Source organism: Cuculus canorus, chromosome 4, assembly GCF_017976375.1.
Source record: "Cuculus canorus isolate bCucCan1 chromosome 4, bCucCan1.pri, whole genome shotgun sequence".
Classification (NCBI taxonomy): Eukaryota; Metazoa; Chordata; class Aves; order Cuculiformes; family Cuculidae; genus Cuculus; species Cuculus canorus.
In genome coordinates, this window is record NC_071404.1 from 65,861,521 (window position 1) to 65,885,636 (window position 24,116).

A 24,116-nucleotide genomic window follows, 5' to 3' on the forward strand; every position below is an offset into this window, starting at 1 on the left:
CAACCAGCCTTTAATGTACTTGTAGCAAAAAACGTCTATAATATCCTAAGCTGCCAAGACCTGTTCTGATGCTCCTGCTCTGCTCCCTCCCACTCTCATTCAAAACCTGAAGGCAGAGACACAGGAAAGGGCACCTCTGCCAGGAGCCTAGGTATTTTTCTGCTATGGCTACCAACCTATCTATCAATTTTAATTGAAACACTCACAACACATCAGTAAGTCTGAAGCAGAATCTTTGAAGGCATTTGTCTCATTTCATTCTTCCCCCGTGAATTAAGGGAAAGGAACAACTATTAATCAGGGATCAGTCCACCAGTAAACTACTGCAAGATGCGGCAGATCACATAACTTTTGGTGTATGCACTGATGATAATAAGTTAAGAAATATTCCAGCGTATAGCATTCACGGCGATAAAAAAATACATAGTTCCTCTACAACTACGCTAGTGTCTATATGTTCTTAAATACTTTAAATGCTATTCCTCTACATATTTCTTTCTGAGAAGGCTTGTCAATAGCAAAAATGATCTCTGAACACCAGGAGAAAAAGCCTTAGACAACCTGAAATATAAAGGCTAATAAAGAGTATTTGGGTTTAGGATTTCTAATTATTTTTTTACATGATAGTAAAATTTTTCATCTTTGAATTTCATAAACAGCCAAGCTATCTGGAAGCAAAGCTTTAGGAAACAACATGACAAAGGAAGTGTATTTATAGGTCTGCAAACGGAGAGGGGAACCACTGAAGCAGCTGCATGTTTTTTGCGCAGCGGACAAAAAAATAAATTTAAAAAGGAGGAAAAGGCAAACAGGGAAAAAAGTAAAGTAGCTTAAAACAAAGGCTCTAGTACTTAACTGATTCCTGTCTCAGGTTATTGTGAAAGTAGGGGGGGTTGTGATTCTTTCTTTTTTTTTTTTTTTTTACTTTAAAACTAGTACTTTTTTTCCCCTACCTGATCCAGTTTTCAAAAGTGCCTTTCCCAGTTTTCATAATTAAACCCATTAAATAAATAATTATACAGCTATGACGCATGTTGCTATGGCAAGGATTGCGATAGCAAAGATTCAAGCTTTTATGACTTCACTACAAGGTCACATAGAAGACTGAAGAAAAATATATAGTGAAAAAGGTTACTTCCATTAACATCAACTGCAAGGAAAGATACTATGACAAAGTATGTGTCTGCACACTGGAGAATGGTCCGAAGCTTGAGTGTTCTATTTTTCACTCCAGTCTCTGCAAGAAGGAAGAGAAATGTGACTAGTGCTTATCTCATCCTTCTGGTTTTGTCTGAAAGGTGCACCAGCACATCCCTCAAACAGTGTGCGAGGCCCCAGGGCCACACACGTTTATTTGCCTGCTAACCCAGTCGAACGCTCTTTTGCCTTTCAAAGTATCCATAAAAATACTGCAAGACTGTGATCTTTAAAGGGAGTGCATTCCTCATCAGCTACCTTTAAAGTGGCATTCAGGGAAGATAAACACCACAGCCTGCCTTCCCATATAGGTACACAGGCATCTTCCACGTCCGCCGATCTAACTGGCAAAGAGCAAATCCAGCCCAGGTGGGAGAGACACAACAAGGCACACAAGCAAATCAGTGGTGCCAGCCCCGGACAGCTGGATGCACTTGGTAGCTGTGCAGCAGCCTCATTGGAAGGCAATATCCAGGGTAGCACTGGGCTCACAGAGTTCTTAGGGAAGGAAGGAGGTGCACGAAGCAGCCTCCAACCTCAACAGGGTTTAGGGAGATGAAAACCTGTAGCAACCAAATTTCCTCCCTAAATGGTTAGAAACTCATGTGCTTCACTGTCACTGAAGGCCATAATTCATATTACAAGAAAGAAGCTGCCTGCTGGCCAGCAGCTTCTCACAGCCCCAGTGTTGCCAGCCCGGCATCAGCCTTTCGGGTGACAGATGACAACGCGCTTCCAAGATGCACAAATACCAGTTTCAAATGAAAAGCATCACTAAGCTAAAGCAAGGTGCCTCTGTATTTTTACTATTTTTACCAGTAAATCTTGTCCTGAAAATATTTGTGTGGGGGAGGCAGAAAAAAAGGAAGATTTAGTGGGGTGTCAACTAAAAACTTCTAATCAAATACATACATATATTTGAAAGCAAATGAACTGCTTTGATGCTCCTCCATGGTGAAGTCTAGAACTTAGCATAGAGGATGAGGCAAACAGACTTTCACATTAAGAGAAGAGGTGAGAGATTCAAAATTAGAGATGAATAAAGCACACACTTGTACTGAACTTTCAAAACAAGTTATTCCAGTTCGTTTTCTTCCTGAACTGACGTAGCATAAATAGGAACCAATGAACTAATGAAATGCAAAGCTTATCCTGAAGCATGAAAGTATTATAATTGTGCTGTGCTTTGCTAATTTTAGAAGACGAAGAAGGACGACTATACTATAATAAGTCACATGTAAATATACAAGGCCATCCAGCCACCCATAGTGCATGCAGCCCACATTATTCAATCCTTCTCAGCGTCTTCTCAATTGAACGCAATAAGAGCATCAAGGAATTCCTCTACAACCTCCAGTTTGCTAAACAAATCTATTCTACTCCAAAGAAAACTTTACCAGTCACCACCTCCTTTATTTCAAGGCTGAACCTCTGCCTGTAGCTTTCTCCACCCAGGACACAGAGAAATGTCAGACAGTACAATCAAGTGTGAAGTCTAGAATCTTCACAGTGCTCCAAGTCCCTTGGCAGCTCCACCATCACCTCTAGATCCCACGGGAAAGCCAGGTTTTCATCGCTATGGTACCAATACACTAGGCTAGCAACAGCGTAGTCTGAAGTCTGCTTGTTTCTTCACGACACTCAAACCAATTGGACTGAAAATAGAAAAAATAAATAAAAAACCAACTACTGGGAAGTTTCAAACATAGGGGAACATCTTCCCTTCTAGCTACTACTTCCAGATAAAAATCAGTATGGGTCATGGCCCCTCCTGTTATAAAAGTCAGCGTTTTGCACAAACCTTCTTCCAGTAACACAGATCAAGAAGGTCAGATAACTACACAGAAAAACTGAAACAAGTTAAGCCATACATGAGTATATCCTTACTATCTCTGCTTTAAATTACCCTGAAAATTTCTGCACAATCTAGCCTAAGCAAACCATGACATGCACATTAGGAAGGCTATCAAAAGAGGAAAAATCAGAAGACTCCAATATCATGAAGCTGGATTTCCTCCCAACTTTTGGGAGAGCGGGGAGAGCAGAAGGGAAAAATAACCTGAAAATGTTTTGTTTCATTGGAGCTGTGTTTTTAGTTTTATAGAGAAATTTTATTATTGTTTTCATGTTAAAATTAACATATCTATTTTTTTACTGTGACAGAAAGAGTTAAATATTTCTGTTTTATCAAAACAGTTTTCTCAATGGTCACTAAATCAATGGGTTATAATGAAATATTTCAATTAATCTAGACAGCATTTCTGATACAACTTCTGTCATAAATTTCAACATTCTTGTTTAAGAATCTTCAGGTTCTGAGGGATACACAGATGTTACATGCTAATGTTCAAAACGGACAACCGTAAGGAATTCCAAGCATTAAAAACCCAACTTTTATAACAGACCAGATTCTCTAGCTGAAGCAGTTCTCATGAACAAAACTGGCAAAAAAAAAAGTTGACTGCAGAACTCAGTTCAAAACCAGACTTATTTCATGTTATTCTGTTTAACAGAATCCTAATCAAGTTACGCCAGCTCTGATTAACAGGCTTACTTGAAAAATTCTTTACCAAGTTTTGCTTAGTATTAACTCATTAAGCTTAGTACAAGAGGAAAAGAAAAAAAAAAATAACTGCAGCAATTTTCCTTAGCACTGAAAGCGCTACGCTGAATGACTATTGCATTCTTTTCACACTAGATCTTCCCAGTTAAAGAAGTTGTTTATAGTAGCTATACTACATGAAACACCAAAAATATTCCTACAACAAACTTCTAAATCTCAGCAAAAGACCACGAAGGCAGTGGGCCTGGGGAGGAGGTTTTTGTTTGTTTTAAGAAAAATCACCTTATTTTATACAAACTGCCCATCAATACCAGCATTTTCAATTCATTTCAGAACAAGACCAAAGAAAATCGATAAGAAAATCTTCAACTTCCATCTACCTTCCGTAGAAACTCAGGTCTCTGACAACGCCCCCCATGGTTTGATTTATTTTTTAAATATGCAAAGACGGTTACAATATTTTTGGAGTATGTCTGATTTCCCACAATCTACAAAAAAAGCGATATCACCATCATGAGGTGTGTCTCAAAAGCATACAGATTTCATATGCTATTAATGTGTCATACCACAGGGGCATATTTTGTTAATGCTATGTAAGATATTACAGCACGTTCACTTAGCTCTGCAGACTAACCACACTCACCTAACAAGACAGGCGAGTTTGGCTTATACCATACGTAAACAAGCCTTAGAGCAAACATGCAGTAGAACAAGTTGAAACATTGGTTACATTAGTTAAACCTCATTACACCTGAGTAGCCTCTTCATTTCCAGTTATTCCCATTAAGAAGACTGCAGGTTCGCAAGATCAGAAAATAACAAGTCATCATCATCTTCATCCTCCTGTTCCAGGAATACCTTGCACAGAGAGATGCAGGAGAACAACTGCAAGAGTGCACAGATCTGGACCACTTCCAGGTTGCTTTCACATCCTTATGCAGACAGCTCTATCTTTTTCCTCCCCCTAGCATGGTCATTGCGGAACTCAAGTATACAGGCTGACCACTTTTAACTCCAGCAGCCTCTGTTAACTGGAACTACTTTGGTACTCGCAGGACCCTGGTGAGGTGGCCCAGGTAACTACTGCCTCTTGGACAGCAATGGGTTTAGATTACATTATGGCATTTGGGATACAGAAATTCCCTCCTATGCAGAGTAATTAATTCTGTTTCATCGCACATCATTTTTAAAGACCTGTGAAAATGGAAAGTAGTAGCCCCAGTGGTCATGTCACCGCCATAAAGGTATCTCCCAGCCCCAAATCATTTCAGGCTTGCCTCACACAGGTTGGGAGAGGAGTACCTGACAGAGGGAAGACAAGACTGATGCTGCAGGAAGTGCTCAAAGACTCCAATGCTTTTTACCCCATTCAGATGAGGAAATTCATGTGCTGGATTCTGCTGGCTTCAGGTTCTCCATTTTTTTTCCCCCCTAGTAATCTATTTATTATTAGAGTAGTGAGATCATCAAACGAAAGAAAATTTGGCTTTACAGTTAAAGTTGCATTCTTTCAGGGGTCGGCTTTCATATTTGTGTTTGCTTTTATATCTCAATGGAATTTGAATCATGTACGCTATTTGGGGCTTTACTGAAGGATGACCACAAAGAAACTTTACAGCTGACACAGAAGACAGCAGCTTATCTTGGCAGTGCTCCTAACAGCGCACAGATAATTCCCATGCTCTCCAGTCTGTATTCTGTCAGTTGTCTCTGTGCACAGATTCAAGCCTTTTCGGCATTAATAGATCTCCATATAGGAAATGCCCTAGCTAAAAAGGAGTCTCTCACTCTACCCAGATGAGACTAAAAGAGAGTAATTATGTTCAAAGCCATTTTGCAGTGTGAAATCTCCTGAAAACATCATCCACAGTTCCCTCCCTCATTCAGGTACAATCTCAGAAAGATAGAAGACAGAAGAAAAAGTGAGGGAAATAGTTATTTTGCTCTATAAGACATTCATGTCCATTTAGCACGTTGGGGGGGAGAAGAGATTTCTAAAGGTAATTTTTAAACATGACAAATGATAATACATCAACAAGTAATATGCCCAGAGTAACAAGTATCCTCGATGCTAACATCCTCCTTGTTCAAAAGCAAGCCTTACCCTTTTAGACACAGCAGCGTGTCACAAAAATACAAAAGTGAATAGATTAACCTACAAGTCCTTTGTACACATAACAGAAAAAAATAGCCTTACTTAAGAACTGAATAAAAAAAATGCTCAAGTTCTAATAGTTCAGAAAAGAGTTTAATCAGTTCACCCCTAAACTAAGTTTAAAAACAAACAAAGAAATCTGTTAGGGCAGACCGAAAAAAATAATGAGAGATAAGCCTCTTATAGAGGTATGAAAGGCTTTAAATACAGCCTTCTAGTAGTCCAAACTTTAGGAATTTATGAAGAAAACAGCTGTTGCATTTAGTGATATACAGTATGATTAGCAAGCCTGATAAAAACACCCATGACACCGGCCATAGCTGGTTCTGGCTGGGATAAGGCTATGTGCCCACCCAACAGCAAACATGGGCCACGTCATCGATGCGTTCCTGGAACGAGCAATTCTAATGGTCAAGAAACTTGATCATTAGGAAAGTGCAAGTATATTTTAAAGGAACAGAGAATACAAAGTGTAAAGACAACTTCCAAGAAAACATAAGATATACTTAACTTGGTAGCAAAACATTAACGACAGCAGTATAGAGAATACAAGTCAGAGGAGAAGAGGCAGCATTTAGAAGGAGAGACTGATGCATGTGGCATTGATTTAAAGCCTAGATAAAATGAGCATAGGACGTCATCCGTGGACAGGTCATTGGCAAGAAAAAGCAAAGATGAAGAGATACAAGTTAACACAGAAGCTGCAGATCCCCAAGGGAAAGCGAGACCAAGAGGAGAAGTGGATAAATGGAGAAAAAAAAAAAAAGAATGAAGAAAAGAAAGAAGAAAGGGGAAAAAAGAAAAAAAAGACTGCTACCTTTCAGCAGAGACATAAATCAAGTTTCCAGAGTAGCAGGGTATAGTGTCACAAGGCTAAATGCAAGAGCTAAAGCAAGAAGTTATTGATTGCTTCTAAGGTGAATAAAGATGAAAGGGGAAAAAAGTATAAGGAATGTATGAACTATTGACACAAGAATCAGCTGTGAAAAGGTCACCTGCAGGCCTCTGGAAAAGTCATGAGGAAAGACTAAACCAGGCAGAAGCCAAGGCTTCCCAAACATGGAGATGGACCAGTAGATAGTTTTCCAGGAAGGCTCTTGGCTCTGAATTTTGCTCTCGCCTCCCCTTTACAGATAACCTTCTGGCATGCTGCAAGGTTTATTTATTTACCCAGGTTTTTGACTGAAGGATACATGGATGGGTGTGAAGATTTTCCTACCAGAAAGTCAGAGAGATATCTTTTGTTGGCACATCACTAATTTCTGAGCTGTTCAAACTGTTCTAATTACTATATACATACCAAGAGGTTATGGCAGAAGCTGAAATATACACTTCGTTCTTCATTATATTTAGAATATGTACTTATTTGGACTCTGAGGTAAGTTTTACCACACTCAATGGAAGTCCAACATGTTCTTTCAAATAATTTCATTAACAATACTTAATTTTTAATCCAGAGCTGTAACAAACTTCGAAGACTCTTATTTTGTCTTTCTAAGATAACACACAACTAACAGAACCACAGAATCACTTAGGTTGGAAAAAAACCTTAAGAGCTAGAGTTCAAGCAATATATCCTCGTTATCACATACAACATACACACAAGAATTACTTGAAACAAAAATTTCTGAATTACGCTATTGAAACCTTAAAGATTAATTGAGTTTTGCCTAATTTTCACAACGTGCCCTTGGGCAAACCTGTGAAGTTATCCTTGTAAATCAAAAGCTACGAGTCTGCAAACACATCTGCATCTGGGGACCTTTTTCCACAGAGAAATAAGAAGTTGTCTGAATGCTACTGGGGAACAACTGCAGTTCAGAAGAAGTACTACTTTCTTCCAATCAGTCTCTTTTTACCTACATAGATGGTAGTTTAGGGATCTGTCAAAAAATAAATAAAGAAATAAATCAGTGTGGGATGCTGCACTTCTCCATGAAAAGCCAAGATTAACACATTGAGTCAACAGCTTCTATTTTGAAAGAGTTTAATTCTCTAAGGAGATGACTGCTTTCCTTAAACGATGCAGACGTGTCTGCTGTTGTCTGGGCCAATTCAGAGGCTTGTTATTCGCTACTCTGCTGATTTCAAAATCAGACTACCCCTTCAGAAATTTGCAGAGACTATGACATCACGTTTATGATAATTTATTGCGCAATTACAGTGGCTACATCCCCGGATTTTATTTTGTGAGAAAGTATGTTTCTGCTAGAGACTCAACCATTTTCTTGGCTTATGTCCATGCACAGAGTTACAAGTTTTGGTATAAAGCTTAGTGCCATTTTTTCATAACACTATAAAGGTGTTTTATAGCAACTTAAAGCTGTGCAGTTCACTTGTCTAGAGAAACATTTGCACTTTAAATTGAGACTTATTGGAATTTCACAAGCAACTCATGGAAGCACTGCTTAACTATTCACTAAAAATCATGTAACCATCCTCCAGATTTGACTTTAATATCACTCATGTCTTCTTTGAGAAACAAGAAGCCGAACACCCTTTGAGGAGACAAGATTGTCATCTCCATAGATGAACAGCAATAATGCAATCACTGAAAGTCAATGCAAGAGTATAATTTAATAACCTCAAGTTCAAATGAGATGATTTGCACATCAATGTGGTATTTATTGACTAGAACTGATAAAACAGTAGGGTGGAACATTACTAGACTACTTAAAATAATGCAAATGATTGAAAAATAGGGCTTCATTATACTTAGGTCAGTGTTATCTTCATTCCAACCAGAAATACTTTCTATTACAAGCTTAAATTAAAAGGCAATAGTAGACAGGCCTTGTAATACTATAATTACAGGACGCAGCCCTTACATTTTTGCTTCTGATTCAGCAAAACTTTCGCCGTACAGTATCCAAGGACATCAAAGTATTTTCTATGTTGTTTAACACGGCATTTATTTAAATACGTACTTTTTAGTTTCAAGAACTCCAAAATGCATGTAACAAACGGATAAAATAAAAATATATTCATATAGTTGTTTCCACATTCAGTTTCCACATGGTTCTTAAGAAATATGTTGCCATCCTTTTAGACTAAAATACATTATAAACAGGATATTGTTTTCTATAATGTTTATTTCTTCCCGATGCCCTCGCATTGTTCATTACTCAAAATGCACCCCTAAGAAAACTACTTTCATACTCCAAATACAGAAGACTCATTTCAACCTCAACCATAGGAATCAGTAACTCCTTCCACTATTGTGGAAAGAAATGCAAATTCTTTCATTACACATAGGTAAATAGCATAAATAGGCAATGACGAAAGAAAAGGTATCCAACCCATTTACACATTCTAAGATGAGCTATCAGGTCAAAAATCTCTCAGACTTATCTTTGTGAAGAATTCCATCCTTTCCTTTATTGACAGGATAACAACAAATGGCACAAGGGAAAACCCCATGCCCCTGTGCATATGCAACCTCAGCCAGGAGAAACTGGAACATGAGGCATTCCTATGGCATGTAACAACAGGGTTCTTTTGCTTCAACTGTCTTTCCTGAAACTGGTATTAGAGTAGGCTACAGCAGTATTCTGTTGCTTTGTTTTACTGGCACAACTTGCCAAATTATTTTTCTCTTTCTTTTCATTCAATCATCTGCATGGAGACTACACTTCTGATGCTACATGCACAGTCAAAAATCAAGGTCAGTTGTAATTGTTGAAATGAAGGCACTCTCTTTCACAAGAAAGGACTATTAAGAACATAGTATGGGCATTCAAGGTGTTGTTACCTTATCTAGCCTGTCCTAAATATATTTGACTTATTCTCCCCTTCTTCCCATCTTAGTAGAAGGAATCAGAGAGAGAAGTGAGGATGCACAGATGGGTGGTAAGTTACAAACGCAAAGTTGCCAGAACAAGGACTGGATCTTTTCTCTGCTGTCTCCATTTACCAGGTTAAGTCCATTTAACAGTTGCACATGTAGATGCAGTGTAGAAGCTATAGTGTTCAACCCACTCTGTGACTGCTCTATCACCATTTAAGAACAGAAAACAGAAAAGAGAGTGCAAGTGCATCAGTAGAGGTGGGAAGTCCCCATGGGTGTTGGCTATGTCTTCTTCTATGCATCATTCTGGAGTCAGTCAATTCAAAAACCAAAAACAACATGAAGGTTTTTCAAGGCTTAGAAATCAGAGGGGTAATAGGAAAAGTGAGGATGAAATACTTATTTTGCAGCTTTTACAAATATGGCCTAAGAGGTCCAGCGGGCAGATGGAAGCAGACCACGTGTCCCCAAGTGCTCTGTGTCAGATTCTTGCCTTGCAGTGAAAAGAGTTCAGAAAATGAGCAAAGCCCCAGCAGTAGACCAGACAGTGCTTATCACAAGTGACTGGCTAAATGGCAGACATCACACATTTCAGCAGCGTACATACATGCAAGGCATGAAAGAGAGAAGAGGCAACACCAACAGCGGAAAGACTGGAGGCGACCTAGTTGCTACTGCTATTAGCTTTAGAAGCTCAGAACCTACTGTTTATACTTTGTTTTTATCATCTGCTACCATCCACCTGCTGGTCCTGATCAGCTAAGCAGCTGCATCAGTTCAGAAGATTGGAAAGACAAGGAGAACAGTTGGCCACAGAAGCATGCAGTAAGCAGCTTATCCAACCTGTACATAAGTGATTTAGCTTCCCAAGCGCACTGTCAGAGGGACATCCCCCCCATCACCACCTTCCTAAATACAATTTCAACATTTGGAAAGGCGCCAGGCATAAAATGTTTGTTTACTGCAGGCAGGAAGAGCTACCTATGATTCAGACATTAGGAAGTGACAGGAAGGACTGAATTATGCAATTTAAAAGTAGGAAAATAAACACAAAATATTTGCAACAAGAGGAAGGAGGAGGGGGAAAGCACACTGGAGACAGAAGTTTGGGACCTTCTCTCTCACTTATGCAGGGCTGAAGCGATAATCACAGCGGGAGGCCCCCAAAGGGTTTCTTCACCTTTTAACTCTCATCCTAGAGCCCCCAGCCAGGGACTTTCCTCCTTAGCACTGAGTAAGAAACATCTGTCCAGTTCAGTCTCCCAGCTGGAAAGGACAGATCACGGTCTTCCTTATTCTCTATTTTGTTTAAGCAAACAGGGATTTTGGAGAGGAGCACTCCCTCTGCCCTCCCTTTAAACAACAGCTTCCAGAAGCAAAGATCCAAAGGCAGACGGAAAGAAGGCTTATTTTTCAGCCAGCTAAGGGAGGCAGGAACATACTTCAGCTCGGTCAGATGCCGGTTGCAGAGATTGATAGGAAAACCTCTTCCCGTAAGCAGAAAGCAGGAGAAGCACCCCAATGGGAATAGCCTTGCCTTCCCAGCAGTTGTTGGAAGCAATCGAACATCTCGTCAGTGCTGCTTACAACTTTGCACCTCCTCTCCACAGTAATGAGATCGACTCTCAGCAGCAGATATTTCGCAAAGTTTTAATTTTGTTAAATTGCAGTAATAGTCTGTGTAATTAACCTGCCCATTCCAAGCCTAAAACAGCAAACAAGATGATTTGAGTCACAGTCAGTTGTGGCTGTACTGTAAGAAAATGCCACCAAAGAACACTACCAAATTTATGTAACGACAACGGTGCCTCCCTTATAATCAGTAAAGATCTTCCTGGCACGGTCTTTATAAATCAGACAAATTCCTAGATAAACAAAGCCATCAGGTCACTGAAAAATGCAAAGGAGTGTGAATTAACTCAGCACTGAAGTACACACCATAGCAGAACACTCTGCAGTTACTTGTCCTGGGACAAAACTGCCCCGGGATGAAACCAGGTTTAAGTTTCCCACTTTATACTAATGAGTCATTTGAATGCTACTCTTCACTTTTTATCATCACTCCCCAGCCTCATTTCTCCCTTCCCCTCCCCAAAACTCCACAAAAGGGAAAAACAGATTTTACCTTAGTAATGAGCGACTCCTGAGTGCATGTGTGTTCTGTCAACAGACCTTTAGGAGTGAATAACTTGGTTTTCATAGTGCTGACAAGCTTATGCAATTTAATTTCATTTGTGCACACAGACAACTGTATTAGCTAGGTCATAACCAAGAGTGTGACATGACCTCAGCTCCAAGGGCATTATTTCACACTGAGTAACAACCCATTATGCTGCAAAACTTATCCACACAGCATGATGCAAATAATTTCAGAAATAATTGTGTAGAAAGAGTAAACGGGAACGCATTAGAACACAAACGATTCAGGAAGATACACTTGTTACACCTCATACCTACTCTTGTGCTTCTTTAAGTTCTCTTAGCAATAGGAAACGATTTTGTAAGCAGAAAGTTTATCTAATGCCACCATGAGAACATCACGCAGTGTAACATGTAGTTGGAAGAAAGAAACATTTCTTTAATGAAGGCACCACAAGAAATAATGGAATTGTTATATAACAAGACATGTACTCAAAAGGGTAAGTTTTCATCAGTTTGTGGCTTAAATCTCAAAGCTCATACAGACTGCTACATTCTAGGAAAGCCTAATTGCCAGACGGGATCACTCCTATAGCCTATCTCTGGTCCTTCCAGCAACATCAGCAGGACTGTGAAGAGACTGGATTGGACAGGTAAACCCAAGGAACTGGCTACAACATGACATTTTAAAAGTTTCCTCTTGTCCCACCCCAGATCTCCAAGCACTCACACTCACAGCTGCGGGATTCTCTCCAAGCACCCTGGAATCTCCTGCATTCCCTACGTGGACACCACATGGCGGAGCGCTCCACTGCTCCATCTGTCCTGGGCAACAGCAGCCTTTTCTGTTTCAAACCGCACTTCATACCCTCCCCATTTTTTTTTCCTCAATTAAACTATACAAGGACAAATTGCCCGTTCACCTCAAGTCCACACATTACTTTGACAGCCTCCCTCTTAGTTGTTTCTTGATAAAATGGACGTAATAAAAACCCTCAAAATAACCACTAGGATCATCATACAATCTCTTTCCAAATATGCTCCTTAATTTTCAGTGTTTGCTGAGAAGGAGCAGGCTTGCAGTCAGTATTTCACCATATTTTTAAGGATCAGAGATTATTTTTTTTTTTAAATCATAACTGTTTGCTAGAGTCTGTATATGGACTTTGGAATTCATCAGAATTAGTGATTGCTCACAGGCTCAACACGCATTGGTTGCGAAAAGCAGTCCTTCCAAAGTATCAGCCCTCCCCTGCACTGTCCCCAAAATCAGGTGCAGCTTCTCCACTACATCTGATCCTGCTTAAGAGTCTACATGGAAATACAAACGTCAGAAAACTGTAAAAGAAACATGCATTAAGTGTGAATGGGAACATTTGCCTAGCATATTACGTGACTCAGTGCAGTTATTCCTCATACAAAGCGAAAATCACAAACTGCCATACTATTTTCAGAATTGCTTATTTTTATAAACTGGTACCATTCCTTCCTGAAACTTCAAATCCATTTTTCATCTGATATCATGCGTGTATTTACCCTTTAATAACTCTCCCAAATGGACTGTAATTCTTGTGTGTTGATTGCATCAAAAGTCTATTTGAAGGCAGGGGTATTAACTGTGTTTGAATAGCTTCCTGTATTCTTATTCCATGCCCCAAATCTAATCCTGTGAACTCCTACTGTCAGCAATAAACACCTACAGAAGGTTTATTTTGTTTTTAAATCCCCAGCCCCAGACCACATAGAAAAATAAACCAAAGTCTCCTTATTTTTGTGTTGTTTTTCTTTTTTTTTCCCCCATTTCTTTTGAGACAGAAATACCAAAGAGCCTGGCAGGAGCTGTAACACCAGAGAGAGAAGAACGTGCTGGCCTGCACCACTGAAACCCATCGCATTCCTCCTGGGGTGGAGACAGGCTTACCCGGGAGGAAGGTAGGCAGCAGATCTGCCATCACCCTGCCCCAAGGCTGGCTGTGCTGGGAAGTGGGTGGGGAAGCAGATTTAGTTTGTGACAGCCACTATCTCCACTGCCACGAAGGGTTTATCTAGCTTTGGTTTCACTCATAAAGCAGCAGAACAAGCCACACGTGACCAGCTAGCTGGCTGCAAAACTCTCCTGTGGGAAAGAGGCGAAGAGACAAGGTGGCTTGTCTCCTGCTAGGCAAGGTCATACCAGTCCCTACAGCCATCTCCAGCCACCCAGTACAGCCCACAGCCATCCCCAGCCACCCAGTACAGCCACCAGCCTTGCCTGCACGCAGCCCCACATCGAGATTCCCCACCGGTGTAGCCAGCATGTGGCAGAAGACAAAAAATTATCTCAGTTTTAAAAACAGCGAAGGCAAAGCTTTCTTCTGGCTTCCTGGAAATTCTCAGAGAAGAGAACAAGCACAGGTCATGAAAACACTGTTTCTTTAAAATCCCTCCACCAATATATTGCTATACAAAATAAGAACAAGCAAAACCTTTTCATTTAATTCAGATCTTCCTGAACTCGGCTGTCCAGAACTGACAAGCTGGTATGCTGACTTGGGACAGTCTCCTGGAAGCAGTGTCACCTCTTTTTCCTGGTATGTTTTTACACAGAATTATTTGTATTATTACGTACATATATATTAAGTATAGCAACACACAAGCCGAATGGACATAACTGCTTGACTCTTTTTAATTACATGGTTTTATACCACCAGTTCTGAAAGAGACAACTATCATGCTGTCATTTACCACAAATAACTGCCATTTACCTTTAAAAAAACAAAAAAAAAGGAAGGAAAAAGTGTCACCATAACCTCAGGCAGTTTAATCTTAAAGTTGTAATTTTGATGCATAAAGTGCAATTAAATGTATTTCAACTCCTTAGTTAAAAATGAATTTAAAAGAGATAGAGTTCAACAGCTAATCCAGTCTCCTATCTCATGTAAAGTTACCTCATAAACATTTCCCTATTGGATATTGCTAAGGAGATGGTGAGATACTATATAATGTAAGATTATTTTTCACAACTAAAAGCAGTGTGGCATGTTCCAAAGATCCTTAAAAGTTAAACTCGACCAACAAAACTTCTGTCAACAGCTGGAAGCAAGACCAAACACAAGCACAAAAACAGACTACGTAACCTTTTATTGGAAGCCAGGTCAGTTTTTTTAAAGAAAAAAAGCTCAAAAATACAACTAGCGAATCGCACTGAGCAATACTTGCAAAGTTCATGCTATTTGTACAACTACGAACACTTTTCCAGAAGTCAAGAAATCAAAGAATTCATAAAAAAGGAACTGCAATAACCTAATCAAGGATTGATACAGGGGGAATTTAGAATAAAAAATACTTCCTTTCAGGTCAGAAGATGGCAGAATCTTGTGGCCCTCCCAAAAAAAAAAAAAAAAGAGAGAAAAATGTAGTACTGCTTTAGAAATACTGGTTTGTACATATGAGGAGCTGAACTCACAGCAGAGTTCCTGAAACAGCAGCAAATTACATCAGACGAACAATATTCACCTGTACACAACACCCACCTGCCTTGACAAGATTATCCCTTTCTGTCTGATCTTTCTGCCTGCCTTGTTCAAGAAATTTGCATGACTTAAGGTCTGTCCCTCCTAATGAAATACTGCAATTAAATTGCAACAGTTGAAATTGCTTCTATTGGCAACAAAGTGATTAGTCACTGAAGCACAGAAAATTTTGAAGCCATTTTCAAAAAAAAAAATCTCAAGTCTGTCACTGCAACACTACAAAAGAAGTTGGGATGAAAAAATAAAGAGCTCTATCTTGGCTTGATGTTTATTTACATGAAAACAAAACTTGCACCTCATTAGCTGTTGTCCCCTTCATGATTTAAGAAAATATTTCACCCAATGTAGTTTGGTGACTTCTATTTTTAGACTACAGAAAGTGACAGCACAACTAAACAAGTATGAGATACCCAAACCAGAGCCACTTATAATACGCAAAATTGCTCTATCTCCCTTAAAATTACTACATTTTGAATCAGTGATGTTCCTTTCACTTTTTGCCACAACTTTTGTCAAAGCCATGAACCAAATTTGATGGGAAATACATGCATTATAAACGCCCATAAGAGACTACAGTAGATTCTAATTATCTGATCAAAAAGCCACATAAAAAGGACAAAAAAAAAAAAAAAATCCATGCCCCAGAAGCATCCAAACCATCATTCCAAGATTTTTAAAACCTAAAGAGAGATAAAAAAGGACACTGGAAACATTTGTAAGTCTGTCACTTCCCTCTTCCTAAATAAGTGATAGTTGAAGAAAAATATCAAAAAGAATGAATTAAAATGGACGAATTATCTCCGATCTGAAGGAGTGACCCAGACAACCAAAGGCCCTCTAGAAATTATGCTCATTTCGACAGTCATGGTCTATAATCTGTTGTTCGGTGGGTTTTTTTAAGCTAAACAACTGTCCAATAAAAACATTCTTTTCTCAATATATCCAATTCACCTTTCACACATCTGCTTTGGGCTTACAACTGACGGAGAGGCATGGAAAACAAGGTCATCTGCATGTAACTAGAAGTTAAATTTAAGGTATTTCATTATTTCCTCTGGTTAGTACATATGTTGCTTACACTGAATGTTCAATGCTGCAAGACTTTGTGCATACCCAGAGGAGCAGCCACTATATTAGGTTTTTTTCCCCTACTTCTTCCCCCTGTTCATTCTTAGTTCTTCATTGAATTCTAAGTCCCCGTGGTCAGCTGCACCAAATATTAGTAACACACCCACCAAAAGACAGAAGCACAGTGAAAGGATAACCATAAGCCGCTACACATCCAACTGAGAATGATCTGCAACTTCACAAAAAGTCAGAATCCAACTATTTCCTTATCTGAGTTATGGTCTCAAATTAAGGGTTACTATTTAACAGCTGTCAAGAAAAATTAAAATCAAGAAACATCTTTAGAATATTGTTTCATATGTCCAGCAGTTCCCCTGCACTTCAAGAGAAACTGGACAATTTCTGTTACTTGAGACTCCGACTTTTCAACCCACGCTAACAAAAAAAGCATTCAAGCAACTCAGATACTGTCTGACCATCCCATTTAAATTAACAGTGTAAATCAGTGTGGTACCCTACATGAAAATTAGAATAACTAGCAGAAGAAACTAATATACATGCACTAAGTAGATAAGATTTCTTAATCCGTTTTATACACTGTCATGTGCTCTTAATCACCAGTGCATGGTTTCAGAGGGTAATTCAGAGCAAACACCACAGGCCAAGCACAAACAGTGCTGTAGCTTTGGCAGCGAAGTCAACACCATCTGCTAATGTCCTGTCAAAGATGATAACTACTTGTATGATGAGTTCCATGCTCCTCAAGTGAGGCTTACACCCAAACAGCAAGCTTCAGAGGTAGGCATTTCCCCAAAAATCATACCCCCGATTATTTCAAGCATCTTCAGTCAGCACACAAAACAATGCAGGCTCCTTCTATAATCAACAAAAATATTACGTTCAGTTGCACTTTCTAACTCATGGTTTTGGGTTTACTAACCCATGTTTAAAAACATCAAGAGTCAAAAAACTGGTTCCTGAACAGTGCAGAGCAGAAGGGAAGGGACAGACTTTCTTCTAGAAGGAAAGGTTTCTGCACAAACACCGATTCCTGCAAGGTCTTCAACAACTCATGGAAGAACACAAGCAACAATCAAGTTCAGAATATTATGATGTCATATAATTTTACTTGATTACGCTTCTCTGCCTGGAGCTAACTTGACCCAGGTCTACAGGGACAGCACTAAATGATATTGAACAAGCTCATCTTGTTTTTGTTTGTTTGTTGTTTCTATAAACCAAGCAGCTTCTTACATTTTCTCAATATGCTGATGCAAGATCACAAAAAAAAAGCTTTAATGCAAACAGGTGCCTTCCAGAACAATGGTTTTTGTCATGCGCTGCAGCTTTTACCAGATTACAACTATTCTGCTGAATAAAACATTTCTTAACATCATTACATATCTTAGCACGTTTAAGTATTACTCAAGACAGAAGAGGCTCCTGTGTTATTAGTGCCAAAGAGCAACTGCCAAACAAAACCACAGTAAAATATTCCACTTCTATTACTTTTGTATCTCTACTGTCTACAGTTCAAACATCAATAACTAGCTTAACAGTCCAGCAGCTTTCAGTCACTGTCTACAACTGAGAACATTAGAATCAGTAAGAGGAATTATATCAATGCCCCTTATGTCCCAGGGAGGTCAAGCCTACTTCTCATTTTTAAACTCTGTTTTTAAATAATTAAATACAAAATCAATAGGAATTAGTCAAATAACCACAGGACTTTTAATAATAATTACATCAAAATGAAGGTTTCCCAGTTTACTTTCAAAATCATTTTGCGAACTCTCAGAAGTAAGGAAGTCTATCAGGTACAGAAAAATCTGAATGAACTTACCCTAAAAAGTGTTTTCTCCTTTCCCAATATAGTTTATGTGAGAAGCTTTTGATGAAGATTTACCTTTTATCAAAAAAATGTATTTCACTCTAAATGGGACATGTTAGAATAGTGAGAACTTTTACACCAGTAAACTTGCTACAAACCAGTTCCATAAACTGACCATCAAGGCTAAAAACCTGATTTTAAGCACACCCAGCTGCCATACTGAGCCCTAGCCACCACCCAGACAAAAGCGTAGTAGCTCTAGGATAGAATTTAGGAGACTTATTCCCATTCCCTCTCCCTTGCTTTACCAAGGACAGCTGTGTTTAAATATCTGGTGGTTTCTTAACAGAATGACAGTAAAAAAAAAAATCCTCTATGCAGCTACCACAAAGAATTAGCTATTCCAACTGGCACGTGCACAGCAGAACTGCAGTGTAGCAGAAAACCATGAAGCCAAGGTTCACTGTCACTTTTTAAAGGACAGATGGAGAGAAAGGGCCTTCCCAATTACATCTTTAAAAATAAGGGACTAGAGCAGAAGAAGTAGAGTAGGCTAAAGTGAGGGCTTAAATGTTTGCATAGACAAAGGCAACAGAACATGTGAGGAGAGAAAAATGATACAGAGGATAGCAGAAGCTGTGAAAGTTAGCAGTCCTCCATCTCTATGCAGAAATAAATTATTTTATGTAGTTATACAACCACTGCAGAGACCTATGCAGGATTCAGCTCCAGCTCCCTTCCCCTTCTTCTCTACTAAACCTACATCCTCATCACGAACCCCAGCTGACACCAGAAGTTACTGCATTTTCCCTAGAGATCTGCTGCTGGAAACAACCAGTCTATTCCAGCAAAGAAACTGCTCTGAACACCAGCTCCAGGGGACCAACACCAGGAGCCAGTGGTTATCAGAAAGTCACTTCCGTAGCAAAACCCAGGAATGAGACATGAAAACAGGACTCCTTTTAAGGGGAGAGAGGGGGAGACAGCCATGGCATTAAGGCATACATTCAAGGAAATCTCATTTTTCCACCTGCAGGACAGGGCTGGTTCAGTTTTTTCTTTTTTTAGCCTCAAAATGATTTTAAGCTAGCTTTAATACCATGTCCAACTGTTTCAAAATAGAAATTGAAGTCCCTGTGAAACATATGTCTGTGTACTAGCTTCAAAGTGCTCCTTTTCACCCTTCTGAAGAACTGAAACCATATTTAACTACAATTTCAGACTTTTAATCTCCCTTCCCAGATGGTAACCTGGATTTGCCCCAACACTTGCATGCAAAAACTAATAGAGCGTGAAGTTACAATTTTCCATATATATATATATATATATGTGAAAAGGATGCATTCCAGAAAAGCAGTTTCCTATTGAAATCACTTTCCCATCTTTTCGTCTGGTGCAGCCTCTTGAAATATCACCAGCATAAAATACAGCTTTGAAAAGCACAGCTCTTCTGTGCCTTCTCCTAAGCATAGAATTACAGAGAGCATAAGCCAACGCTTCAATCAGCACACTCAGTTAAAGTTCATCGTCTTAAGTACGTCAACTTTTTGTTTGCTTGAAGATGGCAATCATGATGTCAAGGTCACTTTTAGGTCTTCGAAGCAAGCACGAACCTTTAGCCTACAACTGATCAAGCACTGTAGAGATGCAGGAGGGATTTAAAGTTCTTTAAACGGTACCTTTCTTTTATACATGCAACTAAAACAACGTGCAAGTTTTAAACTTCTGACCTTACGGCCTACAGTGCGTGCAGATTCCAAAACCAAGTCATGCTCTTATAAACCTGCCGTAATAACACTCTGATACTCTGCCTCCTCAAGAAGCAGATCCCCATTTCAGGTGAAAATTAAGAAATAGCTTCTTTGGGATAGGGAATCACTTGACCAATGCTGGAATCACTTTTCCTCTCAAAGGCTCCAATGATATGCCAGTATGGAAGTGGAGCTTGAAAGGGCAGCTAAATGGAAAAAGATAAGTGTATTTTAGGACCAATTCATAGTATCAATTTAGGAGGGCAAACTCTTGCTTGTAACTCTGTCCATCAACAGACAGGACAACTGCAAATATTTAGAGCTTGAGTGGGAAATTTATTTAAACTTTAAAAACATTAATGCTGCTCTTAATTCCTACACATCCTGTGAATATACACATACAGATCAAGGATCGGCCAAAAATACAGCCCATGTCCAATCCAGCAGGGAAGCTCAGCCCTGCCATGACCCAGCAGGACATTCTCTTTGCAAGTCCAATCCGGTGTCCCTTGCATAAACAGGATTTTTACCATTGGGAACCAGAGAACGGGCTATCCCAAATATTATTTTTTAATTTAAAGGGAGTCTCATTTCACAATTTCCTGGCATTTAAAAAATTGACCATAATGGCAACAGTTGGTCGAGAGTGGTTGTTAATTGCTAACAGATGAAAATAACATGGTCATATTAAAATCCACATTCATGGATAGTAACCTTCCAGTACCTGAAGGGGCTACAAGAAAGCTGGGGAGGGACTGTTTACAAAGGCTTGTGGTGATAGGACTAGGGGCAATGGGTATAACCTGAAGAGGGGCAGATTTAAGGAAGAATTTCTAAAGACAAGAGTGGTGAGGCACTTGCACAGGTTGCCTAGGGAAGCTGTGGCTGCCCATTCCTGGAGGTGTTCAAGGCCAGGCTGGATGAGGCTTTGAGCAACCTGATCTAGTGGGAGGTGTCCCTGCCCATGGCAGGGGGGTTGGAACTAGATGATCTTTAAGGTATCTTCCACCCCAAACTATTCTATGACTTTATGATCTTTAAAGTCCCTTCCAACCCAAATGATTCTATGATCTTTAAGGTCCCTTCCAAACCAAACTATTCTATGATTTTTAATGTCTCTCCCAACCCAAACTATTCTATGATTTTATGATCTTTAAGGTCCCTTCCAACCCAAATTGTTCTATGATCTTTAAGATCCCTTCCAACCCAAACTATTCTATGATTCTCAAGTGAATCTGAAGGTTTAACGGTTTCAAAAAAACAAACAAAACCAACATCAAAACACAACACTGATAACTGCAAAGGCCATTTTTATTTAAACATCACCTAACTGGCTAAATAAAGATTTTTATTTTTTTTATAAAAAAAGACCCAACATTTGTACCAACTACACAAGATACTGCGAAGCAACCCGGGTGCCAATGGAAAAGGGCCGAGCAGAGATGACTCCTGGCATCACCCCATCCCTCCTACGTGACTTGACAGCTTCTCCACTGCCCTGTCACGAAACCTGCTCTCTCAGCAAACGCGCTCCATTTTCCCGTGAACTCCAGTGTCAGCTCTGCTACAGCCTCTGCTCCCACTGCTCCTCCTCGGCTACAACTTCCAAGTAGCAAAAAAAAAAAAAAAAAAAAAAAAAAAAAAAGCAGCACTTTTTCTTGCAACACCCTCCTCCACCCGTCTCTTTTCCAACATGAAAAGGGCTCCATTCCCAAGGGCAAAGAGCCCCCCATCGCAGCTGGAAGGGGCATTCCCGGCCCCCAGCCGACAGCTTCGAATCCCGGTTCGGCACCGGGACGGAGAGTATTTACATTTAAAAATCCAGAGACACCGAGTCCGGATCCAAAGGGAAGACGGAAAAAAAAAAAAAAAAAAAAAAAGAACTCCGCCCCTCTCCCCACTCGCTCGGGAAAGCGATAAAAGCAAAGCAGAAACATCTGACCGCTCGGCGCCCCCCCTTTTATTTTTTAAGGGGGAAAAGTGGGGGGGGGGGAAAAAAAAACAAACGGGAAAACAAAAGAGTCGCGAAGAGCCTCGGGGCATCCCGGCAAAAAAGGGGAGCGGGGAAGGAAGGAGGGGAGCCCCAACAGGCCAGAAGTGGGAAAAGAAGAAGGGGAGAGGGGAGCCCCAATAGGAGAGAAACGGGGAAAGGAAAAGGGGAGCCCCAACAGGACAGAAGCGGGGAAAGGAGGGGAGCGCCGTGGGAGAGAAGCGGGAAGGAAAAAGGGGAGCCCCAATAGCGGAGAAGCAGGGAAAGAAGAAAGGGAGCCCCAATAGGAGAAAAGTGAGGAAGGAGGGAGGGGAGCATGGGGGGAGAGAAGCAGCGAAAGGGGAGCCCCTAGAAGAGAGAAGCAGGGAAAGAAGAAGGGGAGCACGGTGGGAGAGGAGAGCAGGAAAGGAGGGAGGGGAGAGGGGACCCCCAGCAGGAGAAAAACAGAGAAGGAAAAAGGGGAGCACCAAGAGGAGAGAACCAGGGAAAGAAGAAGGGGAGCCCCGATAAGGGAGAAGCAAGTAAAGAAGAAGGGGAGCCCCAATAGGGGAAAAGCACGGAAAGAAGAAGGGGAGCCCCAAGAGGAGAAAAGCGGGGAAGGAAGAAGAGGAGCACGGTGGGAGAGACGTGGGCAAAGAAGGGGAGCGGGGAAGGAAGGATGGGAGCCCCAACAGGGGAGAAGTGGAGAAAGAAGAAAGGGAGTCGCAATAGGAGAAAAGTGGGGAAGGAGGGACGGGAGCACAGTAGGAGAGAAGCGTGGAAAGAAGAAGGGAAGCCCCAGCAGGGGAGAAGCAGAGAAAGGAAGGGAGCCTCAATAGGGGAGAAGCGGGGAAGGAGAGAGAGGAGCACGGTGAGAGAGAAGCAGGGAAAGGAAAAGGGGAGTCCCAACGGGAGAAAAACGGGCACGGAAAGAAGAAGGGGAGCCCCCGATAGGAGAGAAACGGCGAAAGGAGGGGAGCCCCAAGAGGACAGAAGCGGGGAAAGGAGGGGAGCACGGTGGGAGAGAAGCGGGGAAAGGAGGAGGAGAGCAGGGTAGGGGGAGAAGCAGGGGAAGGGGAGCCCCAACAGGAGAGAAGCGGGGAAAGAAGGAGGGGAGCCCCAACAGGACAGAAGCGGGGAAGGGCGAGGGGCAGCGCGGGTAGGAGAAGGCACTCACGTAGCGTTTCAACTTCTTCTCCGGCGGGGACTTTCGGAGCCAGCCCGAGCACACCACCTCCCCGCCGCTCATGGCCGGGCCGCCTGCCCCACGGGGCGAGCCTTCTCCTCCTTCTTTCTCCTGTCGCTCCGCTCCGGCCTCGCAAGGGACGGGGCAGCGGGGTCAAAGCACAACAACCCCGCGGGGCTGAGACGGGAGGTCGTCCCCTTTTTCCCTCCTCGTCGGCGCCGAGCGAGTCACACGCACATCGGGGAGAGGCAGCCGCGACGGGGGCAGCCGCCGCCCCGCAGCAACTTGGGTTCCAGCGTCCCAGGGCAGGATCCAGCCGCCGCCCCGCCTCGGGACCCTGGCCGGGATTGCTCCTTCCTTTTCCTCCTCCCCTTTGCACCGGGAGGAGGGGATCGCACAGGCGATCCTGCCTCCTTCTCCTCCGGGAACAGGAGAGGAAAAGCGGCCGTGCCTGGGTCTCGCCCCGCAGCTGGGAGCGGGTTCTTTCCCTCCCGGCGAGCGTGGGAAGGGTTTATCCCGGTATTCCCGGCGTCCCCCCACCACCAACCCACTTTTCTCTCCAGCCGCGGAGGCTCCCCCCGAAACTCCTTTTTCAAACAACAAGGGCCGGGAGAGGAGAGGGGAGGGAACGGAGGCTCCCAAAGGGATCCTGGGAGCTGTAGTCGGAGGGGACTGCGGCGGCGCGGCCGGCGGGGTGGGGAGGGAAAAGGGGGGAGAGGGGTGGGGAGGGAAAAGGGGGGAGAGGGGTGGGGAGAGAGCCGCTGCCTCCCGCCCACCCGGCGTGGTTGGGGTCCTCAGGGGCGGGGATGGGGGGAGGGGAGCGATCTGTGTGAGTCTATAGACATAAGGAGGGATTTCTTCACCATGAGGGTGGTGAGGCACTGGCACAGATTCCCAGGGAAGCTGTGGCTGCCCCATCCCTGGAGGTGTTCAAGGAGAGGTTGGATGGGGCTGTGAG

The 24,116-nt window shown here is 41.7% G+C and overlaps 1 protein-coding gene across 4 annotated transcripts in view; it reads right to left on the bottom strand.

The window, feature by feature from the left end:
• The window catches only part of GAB1 (GRB2 associated binding protein 1), a 101,676-nt gene extending 77,908 nt beyond the window's left edge, over positions 1-23,768 (bottom strand). The window contains exon 1 of one of the 4 annotated variants that reach the window (XM_054064650.1): positions 23,150-23,768. In XM_054064650.1, coding sequence (XP_053920625.1) covers positions 23,150-23,221 — 72 coding nt within the window. In that variant the 5' untranslated portion in view covers positions 23,222-23,768. The remainder of the gene's footprint in view (positions 1-23,149) is intronic. The other 3 variants (XM_054064656.1, XM_009570259.2, XM_009570261.2) reach the window with 3 other exon arrangements.
• Between the last annotated feature and the right edge of the window lie 348 nt (positions 23,769-24,116).